The sequence below is a fragment of the Heloderma suspectum genome, chromosome 2 (genome assembly GCF_057233095.1).
Source record: "Heloderma suspectum isolate Gila_16-S chromosome 2, 16-S_ref, whole genome shotgun sequence".
NCBI classification, from domain to species: Eukaryota; Metazoa; Chordata; class Lepidosauria; order Squamata; family Helodermatidae; genus Heloderma; species Heloderma suspectum.
Window position 1 is genome coordinate 404,020,083 of NC_139459.1, and position 12,988 is coordinate 404,033,070.

At 54.3% G+C, this 12,988-nt stretch overlaps 1 protein-coding gene across 2 annotated transcripts; it reads right to left on the reverse strand.

Moving 5' to 3' along the window:
* Positions 1-1,116: 1,116 nt before the first annotated feature.
* On the reverse strand, positions 1,117-10,612 carry LOC146356703 (HLA class II histocompatibility antigen, DR alpha chain-like). Of its 2 annotated transcripts, XM_084841281.1 has the most exons (5): positions 10,410-10,612; positions 5,324-5,581; positions 4,309-4,590; positions 3,504-3,654; positions 1,117-2,946 (listed from the first exon to the last, which is right to left on the reverse strand). In XM_084841281.1, exons 1-5 carry the CDS (start codon positions 10,501-10,503, stop codon positions 2,943-2,945), a joined length of 789 nt encoding a protein of 262 aa, XP_084697407.1. In that variant the 5' UTR covers positions 10,504-10,612; the 3' UTR covers positions 1,117-2,942. The 2 variants fall into 2 exon arrangements, with proteins under 2 accessions (XP_084697407.1, XP_084697408.1); XM_084841282.1 differs by lacking the exon at positions 1,117-2,946 and having other exon boundaries at positions 3,500-3,654.
* Between the last annotated feature and the right edge of the window lie 2,376 nt (positions 10,613-12,988).

The window sequence follows — 12,988 nt, forward strand, 5'->3', positions numbered from 1 at the left end:
CTTCCCCACAGAGGGAGGGGATGTCGCTCAGTGGTAGTGCCCCTCCTTTGCATGCAGAACGCCCCATCCCAGCACCAGGCAAAGGCCTTTGTGTTTCCCCAGGCCTTCTACATCTGTTTCACTATGATTGTTTTTCTGTTCTCCACCACTTGGGTTTTTATGCTGTACTTTTAACCTTATGTGTTTTAAAGTAATGTCAGTGTGTTTTATTTCTTGTCTTCAGCTGCCCCGAGAACTCTGTGATAGGCCTGTCCTGCACTGATTCAGGGAGGGAACCAAGCTCAGATGCTCCATTGGATGCCAAAGGGCCGGGTTCAATCCTAGCAAATGGAGTTCAAAGGATCTCAGGGTAGCCAAGGAAGAGAAAACGGCCACCTGAAACCCTTGGAGATCTGCTATATAGACATACAGGAGGGCAGGATTGACCAAGGGTTGTACTCAGTGCAAGGCAGTAAATCTTGTCTGCAAGGGCACGTGTTCATTTTCATTTTTCGTTTTCCCGCAAAGACACTTGTTCATTTTCTCTGCCCTGCTGTGGTCAAACAGCTTTTTGAAGCATCACTAACCCATGCATTGCACACTCTGTTTGGCCAAGGAACAGAGCAAAGGAGGAAGATTCGCTGTACATCCCACAGCCCAAGGTGACTGCCAGACCACACTCATTCACATCTCTGAAAATGGGCATTTGTACGCCGCTGTCAGGACGCCACCGCTAAAGGGCTCCACTGCCCCCCTTCTCCACACAGCTACCAAATGCTCCCCCCAAGGGCACAATATATGGGTAGGGGGTTGGCTGGTTGGCTGTTATTCACACTCAGAAGATGATTTTCTGAGTTCTTCAGCTCCACCATGTTGTGTACAATCTACCAAATCTGATCAATGTATCCCACATTTTAGAACTCGTAATGCGTGAATGATACAATTATGTGTTGAAGCCCTGTGTGCCCTGATCAGAGAGGCAGGACTGGCTGAGTCAACCTGGCAAATATATCCTGGTTTGCAAATGTGAAGTCACTGTCACGGAAAGTGTGGAAAGGCCCTGGTGGCACCTTGCTAAGGTCATGATGGCGTTGTGGTGATAAGCACTCTCTTCAGAGGGGATGAAACACAGATGCATTCAGACAAACACGGTCTAATTTATTCAGACTTCAGAGAGGTGACAGCATGAAAGTATGTGGGGGGGGGCGCAATGCACAGGCCTCGCAGGAAATATGGTTACAGGACAAAATCCCTCAAGACCCTCCCCCAGCACATGCAAACCAACTCTCGGGTGCTTCCAGATGAGGCTGTTATTTTGCCATCATTCTGCCTCATTCACAAGATTTTACACGGGGTCCAGATGTTGCCATCTTCCACTTGTAACCCTCCTGTCTTTTTCTACTGCTTCCTCCATCTTTTCCCCTACTGCAAAAAATCAATTAAGGAGGAAAAGACAGAATAGCTACACAATGCCTTCTAATCAGTAGCACTACGAGCTCTCTATCTGGAAGCACCCTTCATCAATCATTGACCAAAGAAGAACTTCTCATGAGTGATTTCCCCAAGAGGAAGCCTTGGGGGAGGCATTCTGCTGCTAACAGATAGATCTCATGATGCTTAACATGGTAACGAATGAGCCCGCAACATGATGCAGCTGCTAAATTAGCCAAAGCAATCTTAGGGTGCGTTTAACAGAAGCATAATGTTCAGATCACAAGAAGTAATAGTTGGACTCTATTCTGTGCCAGTCAGCTCTCATCTGGATTACTGTGCTCAGTTCTGGTGCCACACTTGAAGAAGGATAGAGAGAAACTGGAAATAGGCTTAGAGGAGGACAACGAAGATGGTCAGCTGTATGGAAAACAAGTTCTACGAGGACAGGATGAAAGAACTGGGCATGTCCAGCTTGGAGAAGAGAAGATGAAGGGGAGACATGAGAGCCATCTTCACATATCTGAAAGGCTGCCATGTGGAAGATTGAGCAGGTTTCCTCTCTGTGGCTCCAGAGGGCAAGACCAGAATCAGTGGGAGGACAGGGCAGGAAAGCAGATTTTGGCTCAACGTTGGGAGATGCATCCTAACAGTGGGAGTGTTTGAGTCATGGAACAGACTCTGCCTTGGGAGGTGGTAGGATCTCCTTTGCTGGAGGTGATGAAGCAGAGGGAGCGGTGATCATCTCTCAGGGATGCTGTAGTTGCATCCTGAATTACAGAATCTTCACTGGGCAAGGGGTTAGACTAGATGGCCTCTAAGGCTTCAAGCTTTAACATGCTCTGATTCGAATGCCCAGAACCTGAGCAGACTCTCACTGAAACCCTGGAGAGGCAGGAGCGAGGGGCCAAAATGCACCACCTGGAGCCACCCCACGGTCTTTGCTGAGCTTCTCTGGGACCAGGAATGTGGCAACCTCAGAGAGCCCACAGGAAGCTGGAGGAGACAGACAGCATCTCTGGGCAATTCCACCCCCACTGCATCCTGTAGGGAATCGTCTGCAGGGTGCAGTTCTTCCCTCTTGGGGAGAGACGCTGGAGGCACTGAAGCAGAGCCCTCCTGGGAAGCAGGAGGCACCAGAACAGGGTCTCGGCTTGCTGTTGAGCTCATCAGGAAAGTGTTGCTTGTGCCTGACATGACTGGAATTTGCACCCTCGGGAAGCTGTCTCTGGGGCATTGCTCTTGGCACCCCACCCTCCCTCCCTCCCTGTTCGGGACCCCTGGGGGGCCCTCCCTCATCTGCCCTGCTGGCCCTTTTCAAGGTGAGCACAGGGTTTGGGGGAGAGGCCGTGTCTCAGGCTGGGGAGAATCGGAGAGTGCCAGCAAAGTGCCCCCCACCAATTCTCCAAGCGGATTGAGGAGGGGGAAAGCATTGCCGAGGAAGGAGAAGCATCAATGAAAAGGGATCCTGGAACTTCCAGACGAAGGCAGGAGCAGAACTCACAGGAAGGAACTGGAGCTGTGCACTTCCTTTACCTGAGCGGGACGGAAAGGAGAGGTGTGCGTGAGAATTCTCATGGACAGAGGTGGGGCAGACCTTAAATAAAGGGGAAAGATCCTCCTCATCTGAACAGCCACTTGTGACTACCCAGATCTTGTTTCATGCTTCCCCCACCCCATGCTTTTACTCACATCCCTCACTGACTCATCCACTGTGGGGCACCCCTTTCCTCCACTCTCTGCGACCCCTTTTCCGTGGCTTCCCCCATGCTGCTCCCTCCGCCTGGAATACCCCCCCTGCCCCCACCCCATGCACACACCCCTTCCCCAGGCTGCCTCCCACGTATGACTGGACACCACACTTTGTGGGGCCATGAAGATGGGCGTTTTGTTTGTTAGCAAACCCTGCTGGCCTTGCAGGAGAAGGTTGCTAGGCCTCATGAAGGAGGGAAGGAATGGCAGAGATCTGCCACTTATCGCTTTCCCCATGGTGGCAGCACCCCTGGCTCACCAGGAGAGTCCCCCCACTCTACCAGAAGGAATGTGAACCCCCCACCCCCTTTTAAGGCCTTTAGCAGGCGTCTAGAACTCACAGGCGCCCCTGGCGATATCTGGCTCCACTGTTCTGCCTGCTCTTAATGAGGAAGGTGGTGCCCACAACGATGCCCACGATACCCACGGCCAGGCCCAGGCCACACACCACATTCTCCATGGTCTCCGAGAGGGGCTCCGGCATGTTGGCATCTGAGAGAGGGGAGACAGGAGGGGTGCAAACGAGCTATCAGAAGGACGAGGAGGGAAAAGTCCCAGACCCTTGCCTGCCTTTTCTGGCCCTGTGGTGCTGTATCTGTCATGGACATGACTGAGTTTTCTGCTCCTCACTTGTCTGCTTTGGGCACTGAGAATCAAACAAGGGTCCCAGGGCTGACCCCACCTTCCACGGACTTCCCCAACCATGGGCATCTCCCAGGGGGTCTGAAGCACCACGTTTCTCAACCTTTCTGGAGGCAGGACTACATGGCCAGTTCAGAGTGAACTGCTGATGTGTTGTACAGACTTCCCAGAACCCTGACGACGCAGTTTCTAGGGCCTGATTTTAACTGTGAGGGTGGCGTCTCTAAGTACCAGTTCACACATGCATTTGTCATACTGTGTGGGTTTATGCCATGATGACTAAGGTTTGAATGTGTGGACTGCCTCCATGGCAAAGTCTTGCATTTGAAGGTGTTCTCAGTTGATACATGAAAGCCCTGTCCTAGGATCGCTAATGGCTGCTCCATACCAGTGAAGAACCGTTTCATGTGGCCACTGTGAAGTGATGGAAATGCACGTGCGAACACCCCTTCAGCCTGTGCTTCCTTCCCCCCACTCCTTCAAAGAGAGCCCCCCCCCGCTTACTCCATTCCTTGACCAGGGGCTCATCCAGGCCCCAGTGCGCCACTTGGCAGTAGTAAACGTCGCCCCTGGTGGGGATGAAGGTCAGGTAGGAGAACTTCCGGAAGGAGTTGTCCTTGTTGGGGTAGAAATCCGTCTCTTCCACTCTTTCCGTCACCACCTGCCCGTTCTTCAGCCACGTGATGTTCACCACGGGGGGAGAGAAGTCGTTCACCAAGCAGATCAGGACATTGGGCTCCCCCTCCTCTGCCGGCTTCTCCGGGTACACCGTCGCTTTTGGAGGAACTGGGGGGGGGGGGCAAGAGAAGAGTTTGGGAGAGCCAGATTGCATAGCAAGCAGTCAAGACAGCAGGGCCACCTCCAACACGCCATCCTCCTTCCCCAGGGACAGCTCCTCCTCCCCCCACCTCAGTTCCAGACATTTTCCTGCCTACACCTTCAGCGGGATTGTGCTGCTGTTCTGCTCTTTCCTTCCTTAGTGGATTGTCTGCATTAAGAAAAAACGTCAGGAGAGTAAACCTGTACTGTAGCTAGAAACCCCAAATGGTTCAGTTGAGCTGCTTCCAAAGTCTCACCCACAGACCTACCGAATGGCTCTCAGTGAATTAAAATAATTCTTTTCTGGTGATACCGAAAGGTAATGACTCAGAAATCAGTATGGAAATTGGGGTGGTATCCTGCTGCTCAGTGGGTAAGGGGGCTGCCATGAGAAACAGGAGATGTTGGATCAAACCCCACTTCTGGGAGAAGGAGCTGCTGCCTATGGGTTCTATACTAGGCACAGATTGTCTCATGTTCTAAACAGCTTCCGTTGGTCAGGGAAAACAAAAGGATGTTGCTGTCCATTATTTGGTATTTTCTAAGAATTTAGATTTCCCCCCACTAGGCACGTGGGTTAGAAGGGCATGCAAAAATGCATGTAGGATCTCAGCATCTGCTAAGAAAGGAAGGCCAGTGGGTGCAAGGGCGAGAGTGAATGAGACCCCCCTGCCCCCCCACCACCACCCAGGGCTGGTACCGTTCTCAGCAGGTGTGTAGTTGGAGCGTTTCATGAGGATGTCCAGGTTGGAGCGGAGGACGGCGATGTTGCCCTGGGCACCCTCAGCCTGGAAGCTGGTGAACTCCTTGAACTCGGGCAGCCTCCAGATGGTCTCTTTCTTCTCCAGGTCCACATGGAAGATCTCATCGTCATCAAACTCGAACATGAACTCCCCAGGCCCCTTGGCGGAGTCATATGTCCTCTGGACGAAGGCCACCTGGGACAGGATGTCATCCCCTGCAGGGGCAGAGACGGAGGGAGGGACCAGGGGGTGAAAGTGGGCAGGAGCAGAGGAGGATGGAGGAGAGGAGAGGAGACTCTCCCAGGAAGCTCAGCTGAGTGGGACCTTGCTTGGATTTCTTGGTTTATGGAAACCATAAGCCCTTTGGCCATATTGATGATGATAATGGTAATTACCAATACTGCAGTTAATAAATAATGTGTTTTTTCTCAGATACATATCAGAATGGGAAAATATGTAAATGGAAAATAAACATGTCACATCACCATGGAAAAGAAAGGAGAATGGAAACCCTTGCAATGAAGGGGGAGATTGTTTGGCTTTCTGCAGAGGGGCTGAGAAGGTAGGGGCTTGGCTGTGCAGCACAAAGTGAAAGGAAAGGATCCAGATCCTTGCCCTCCCCTGAACATCATGTAGGAAGGGGAGGCAAGATGGGGTGGTGGGACAGGGGGGTCTTCTCCCCCCTAAGGCACCCATCTGTTCACTCTGTGGTGGATGGGGCGGGTCAGGGAATCAAGGCCCCATCAATCCTTGGGTAAATAGGAGGGGTGGCATGAGGGACGTTCCTAGAACCACAGATTCCTAGAGTGGGACGGGACCTCAGAGTTCATCTAGTCTAGTCCAGCCCTCTGCTGCAGCCGATGCAGGGAATCCACAGCTACAGCACCCCTCCCCAGGAGGTGGCCTTTTGGCCTCTGCTTAGAAAACAAGGAGAAGCCCCACCTGTTGAGCTGCTCCTGCTGGCAGGAGGTGCTTCCTGAAGGGTAGGCGAAATCCCTTTTCTTGTCCCTTGAACCCCTTGGTTCAGGCTCTCTCCTCTGGAGCAGCCAAAACAAATAGGTAGGGCTGTGCGCACACACACACACCCTCCCTTTGCTTCAGACTGATTTGGACCCCATCCGCTTCACTTGGGATTCGGATCCAAAGCGAGATTTGGATATCCGAATCATTCTGGTATGACGTTTTCCCATTGACTGGCAGTGGAAAATATAAACAGCCATAACATTTCCAGTTTTCGTGATAAATGCATGAACTTTGGTGATCTGACAGCCCCCATGGAGGGGATTCCACCTGCCAAATTCCAGACAGTCTGGCCCAGTAGTTTTTGTGCTAGGCACAGATAAAATGTGCTGTTCTCAGAAACTCACACCGAAGATCATAAAGGGATAATCAGAGAAGTCAGGTGTTGAAGTGATGATTAGGAGGAGATCACTATCCCTCATCTCTGCTGCGGGTTTCTTTGAAGTGCAAAATAACCCCTCTCTCCTTTCCCATTCAGCTTCACAGTGGATGACCTCAGGCTCTCTTTGGCTGAATTTGGAATACACAGGGCTGGGTGCCCCCGATCTTGTCTGATCTCGGAAGCTAAGCAACTGTCAGCCCTGGTTAGTCCTCGGATGGGGGACCGCCTGGGAATCAGGCTTCCTGCACCAAGCAGGGGGTTGGACTCGATGGTCTTGGAGGCCCCTTCCAACCCCATGATTCTACGATTACCTGGGAAAACAGGCTGGAGTAGTTTTTGTGCTAATGTGCTTTTTTTCTTAGCACACACAAAATGAATACTTTATATTTATTTTATATTTTAATTTTTAAAAAATTAACGGCACATACCAGCCAAATTTCAGAGTTTTTAATTTTAAAAATGATGCAAGTGAACTGAAAGGATTGAGAGTGTAGCAAAGCGCACATCATTCTCCAGTTTATATTTATATATTCAGTTGGTGATCTGGTCAGGGGCTGGAAACCTCTGCCTAGTGGACCCATACTTCCCCCACCCCCATCTCCTCCAGGGCGGCCTGCCTAAGCCTCTTGGGGGTGAGAGACGGGGCGCTTGCAGGAGTTCCAGCACTACCAGCCTTCTGCTTGCCCTGCTGCCGGCCTGCTGGGACGTGGGTGCCTCTTCTCCGAGCAGGACCGATTGGTGCTGCCTCCTTAAGAGCAGGAGCAGGCTGCTGGGGCTGCAGTGCCCTGGCCGTTTCCCCCTGCTCAGAGGCGCCTTGCCGTGGCGGCAGGCGGCAGCGCTGGGACACCTTCCCACCTCGAAGTGGCCCCACACGACGCTGCCCTGATGCTTCGGTGGAGACAGAGACTGCCCGCCTTGAGTCTCGGGGGTCTCCACATGAGCAGGCGGAGCAATGGGAGAGGGGTCGGGTGCTGGAGCCTCTGCCTGCTGCTGCTCCTCCCGCACACCCTGGAGCATCTCCTCCGCTTGACCCTCCACTACGCTGAGGACATCAGACACCTCTGTCGTGACGTCCATGAGCGGGCTCCCCTCTTCCACTACAGAAGGAGATGGTGAAATAATAGCTGTCAATGTGTGTAGTGCTTTGCTACATACTGTTTGCTTGTCCACAATGCAAAAGCGCACGCGCGCGCGCACACACACACACGCACACAAGAAAATCAAACACTAAACTATGCACAGGGGGGGGGGACCTATAATCCTAACAGAAGAGAAAAGGGTTTTGTTTTTTTTGTTTTTTTAGGGAAAAGAATCATAGAATCATAGAATAGTAGGGTTGGAAGGGGCCTACAAGGCCATCGAGTCCAAGAGATCATACGTAAATGGGAAGGGAAGGAATACAGGAAACGAGCAGGGCAGGGTGGAGGGGAGGCAAAGAGCAAGGACAAGAAAGTAATATAGAGAAAGAATCAAAGTAAGGACAAACTAATGGTTGAGTGAGAATAGAAAAGGGGTTGGGGGTGTGGAAGCTAACCAACTGAAATGAAATTTTCTGGTTTTTTAAGTGAACAAAGAAGCATGAAAGGTAAAACCTCTTACAGAAGGGCCGGGTGGGAGGAGACTAAGAACCAGGGAGGAAACTCAAACTTAGTACTAAATGTTTGGTTTTTAAAATGAAGGATCTACAAAAGAAAGAAAGGGAATAGCTGAATGAATAAGGAAGAAACGCAATGCTGCGCACGCACACCAGATCTCTCTCTGACAAACCAACCACCACCTAACCAGCGCGCATGCGCGCGCTCTCTTGCTCGCTCTCGCATGCCGTGCGCAAACGCAGGATGACCCCCCCCTCCAGTATTCCCCGCCCTCCTCCACCGCTGTCACTGGCTGGGGACTGCTGGGTTCCGTTCAGCCCTAATTTGGCAACTAGAGTTGCCATGCGCCAAAGCTCCCTCCCTCCTCCTCCTCCCCCTTCTCTCCCTTCCCCCCCCCTCCTCTTCCTCTCCCCCTCCTAGATCGCTCTCAAACTGATACATTTGGAGCCAGCCTGTCTGGGCTGCTCAGAAGGAAAGCTACAAATCTCCAAGGCGCACCGAGGCGCTTTGGCAATGAGCCACTCCGCTTCGGGGAGCCTCGGTGCGGTTCTGATCCGCTTCGGATCACACTGAGGCACCTCCGAAGCAGCCTGTTTTGCCTCCTTATTCGGGATTCGGACCGAAGTGGTGCACAGCCCTACAAATAAGCCCCTTCCTCTACACGACTGACAGCCCTTCAAACAGCTGAAGAAGGCTCTCGTCATAGAATCACAGAATAGTAGGGCTGGAAGGGGCCTACAAGGCCATCGAGCCCAACCCCCTGCTCAGTGCAGGGATCCAAGTCAGAGCATCCGTGACGGATGGCTGTCCAGCCTCGTCTTGAAGGCCTCCAGTGTGGGAGAGCCCACCACCTCCCTGGGGAATTGGTTCCATTGTTGCACTGCTCTAACAGTCAGGAAGTTTCTCCTGATGTTCAGCCGGAATCTGGCTTCCTGTCACTTGAGCCCATTCTTCCGTGTCCTGCACTCTGGGATGATCGAGAAGAGATCCTGGCCTTCCTCTCTGTGACAGCCTTTCAAGGACTTGAAGAGCGCTATCCTATCTCCCCTCAGTCCTCTCTTCTCAAGGCTAAACATGCCCAGTTCTTTCAGTCTCTCGTCATATTGCCTCTTCTCCAGGCTCAACGTACCCGACTCCCTCAGCCTTCCCTCTCTTCTTGGTCTCCAGTTCCATCCCGAGCTCTGCTTCTTCTTTCCAGCTAAGCCACCCTAGGGTGCGGCTGTGAGCTGTGCTCTCTCCAGCTCTGGGGGAGCGACCCCTAGTTCCTCTTGCCCTGCTCCTCACCCTGGGCAGCCTCCCTCTGTCTCCTGCCCATGCCCTCGGCAATAAACGGTCCCTTCCTTTGGGCAGTAGCGGTGGGATCCCTCTGAGCCTCCACACACAAAAGAGCGTGTTTGCCAGGGTGGGGGGCTTCCTGAGCCAGGGAGGCCAAAGACTGGCCAGGGCCAAGCATAATTCCCCAACACCCCCGTTAGCCCCTGTCTCTGTGAATTGCCAAATGCCAAAGTTGCCCCCATTCCAGCCTTGTCCCAAAAGCAGAAGGGAATTTGGTCCCCTCTCCCCTCTGGATATAAATGCTTTTTGTAGTGAGGACTGAAATTATGGAGGAGGAGGAGGAGGAAGGCGGACAGCCAGCACATCCAAATCAAGGCCACGGGAGTCCTGGAATATGCCCAGCCCACTTGCATGCCAAAGAGAGAGAGTGACAACCTCCCATGATTTGCAGTGGAGGATCTAGTCACATTAGCAGCTCTTTTATGGGGATTTTGTTTTTTAGCCGCTGGAGCATTCCCTTTGAAGTGGGGTAGAAGTCTGAGCACAGAGTAACTCCCCTTGAAAAAGAGGGTATTTCCTGCCCTGCAAAGCCCCTCTGAGCTTAGCAACTTCTCCCCCAACTCCCAGTTGAAGTTTCTAGTCTCCCAGCCTGGCTGCTGCAAAGAAAGGGCGTCGATCACCTGCGCTTCCTCCCTGCCCATTTGGTCCACCTGCAAATCCCCCCCTCGCCAGGCTTCACACTTATGTGCCCCGCTGAGGGACCCCCCTTACCTCGCCCGAGCTCAGCACCCAGCAGGATCAGCAGCCCCAGACACAGGTGGGGGGCCCCAGGAAAGCCCCCTTTGGTGCTTGCTGCTGCTTGCATTTCAGCTCCAAGGCCAGATGTGAGACCCGCACGGTGGAGATCGGGCGACTGGAAGAAAGTCTGGAGCGCGTGGGGCGAAAGGTGCCCAATTTAGCCCAGTCCTGGCCCCAAAGGGGGCATTGGGGGTGGCTCTGGAAAAAACCGGGCCAGTTCAGCCAATGGGAAAAGGCCCTGGTGCTGACGGGGCTGTTGCTGGGTGAAAGCATCCTGGAGATGTGCCCAAGAAGGAGAGAAGGCTGTGAACTCCCAGCCAAGGTACAGTGAGGGAGCTGGGGACCCTTCCTCTGACCTGGCCAGAGTGGGGCAGGGGGGGCAGCTGACTGTCAAGGCCCACCTACTGGACCCCCCCCTCCTGCTGCCTCTCTTTCCCATGTGTTGCCCTCTGCATCTCCTCTGTGCCCTCTTTGGCTCCTTGCACCGTGCACACACTAAGCGAGTGTCCGACTGTGAGAGAGCAACGAGCCCCCCCATGAGTGCCCCTCTGCCCCCCCTCCCCAAGAGGTGCAAGTCGGTCCTCCCTATCTGGGCAACAAACCTGCCCAGCAGCTTCTTCTAACGTGGGCTGTGCATGGACTTGGCCAGGCTGTTCCCCAGCAGACCCCCACACAGAGACCCCCTGCCGCAAGGCTCTGGGGCTGGGCCAGAGATGGGGGCCTTCAGGGGGCTCCTTCCCCTGCTCGCTCTTGTGGAGCCCGTGGCCCTAGCCAGAGACTGGCCTTGTTGGTGCGGTGGAGCCGGATCCATCCCAAGGGGCCCATCCCAGGAGAACAGCAGGTGGGGGCGGCCGGAGAGAGCCGCCCCAGGGTGGAAGTTAGGAGCAGCTGACTCGCCAGCGTGGGGAGGGACACTGTTCCTGCCTGCCAGCCTTCTCGGGGGGCCAAGAGAGGCCCAGCCCAGTCATTGAGAGGGGTCCTTCTCCCCCACCCCCATCCGCGGTCACAGGGCCTGCTGGGCATCTCATGGCTGCTCCTTCCCAAAGATCGCCAAGCGAACAGGGGGACTGCCTGGCCCCTCTCCGCTTGAAATGTGGCTTCCTCCCTGGAGCCCCACAGCTGCAGCCCACCCAGCCTGGCAGAAGGAGAAATGGGGGGCTCTTTAATTCACCCCCCCCCCAAGCATGCAGACACCACATTCAGAGCTTCCTCTGCCTCCTTTTGCAGCCCAAACCTCTCTTCTCAACGGGGGCAAGCCAGGGGACCGTCTGCCTGGAGACTGATGCTGCTCCAAAGAGCAAATTCTCACTGGTGCTTCTCTGTGCCGGGGCAGAGTTGCGTATCCAGGGCTTTGCAGAACTGGTGCCCCCCTCCCGCCCCCCATTAATGGACCAGAAAGTTCCCCCTCTGGGGCTGGGATCGGATTTCCCTCTCCCCTCCTTGTGGGGCAGCAGCTATGGGGCCGGCTTGGGTCCCCCAGTGATTATGGTGCTGCCGCTGATGCTGTCCTTGGTCCCTGGACTGGAGGAGGGAAGAGGTCCCCAAGTAAGGACAGGGGCTGGGCGGGGGGAGGAGGGGGGCTTGGACGGAGGCCCCCACATCCTTATGCCCTTCACCATCCCAATGGGGCATCAATAAGTCTCTCTTGAGTACGAGACCACCTTAACCCTAAAGATGGGTGTACTCTGTGGAGAGAAAAGGGGCCAGAGGGATCCAGGAAATATCCAAGGCTCAGGGAGGGAGAAGTGTGTGAAAAGAGAAGTGGGACCCCCAGGACCGCCACTCCACACACCCCTTCTGCCTCTCCTCATGGCCTCTCCAGGGAAAAGGAGACGGGTGCCTCCGCAGGAGTCCAGACCATTTGTCCAGGGGTTTTGCGCCCCACCCCCAACCCACCCACCCTAACCCTTTGAAAGAGAGGGAGGGAGGGAAAGGAAGGCTTGGGCAGGGCAGGGCTCTCTGGAGAAGAGAGGGGGAGTGGAGAAGTTAGAAGCAAGCCAAAGTGGTCCACCTAGTTCAGCCCTCATTTGCCAAATTTGGCTGCCCAGGTTCCTCCTCACAGCCCAGAAGGTGATCTGCCCCCCCCCCGCAGCAGGCCTTTCCTTGCCTTTAACAGCTGCATGGCAGGCAGACATTCAACAGAGGAAGCACCTCTCTGTGCTGGAGGAGCTGCAGCTGCTGATGGTGGAGGAGCTTTGCCAGAGAGAAGCAGGTAGCCGCAGGGATGTGAAGGGGGGGCGGTTGAGAGTAGACTGAACCAGCCCCTCCCACAGTCCCTCCCCGCCCCTGCTCTTGGCAGCCTCCTCTCCAGAAAAGATCCCCAGAAGTGGGGGAGATGCCCTTCCGTCCATCCTCACCACCTGCCCTGACATCCGCCAAGAGGCCTTTGAACAGGAGTCCTTTGGGCAGCCAGGGGGACGGGCAGAAGCCCAGCAGGGAGGTGCAGTGATGAGGGAAGTCACTGCCTGTTGAACTCCTGCCCAGCAGAGAATGATGGGCATTAGAGTCCAACACAGCTGGAGGGCACCACGTTGGGAAGGCTGCCCTAGAGG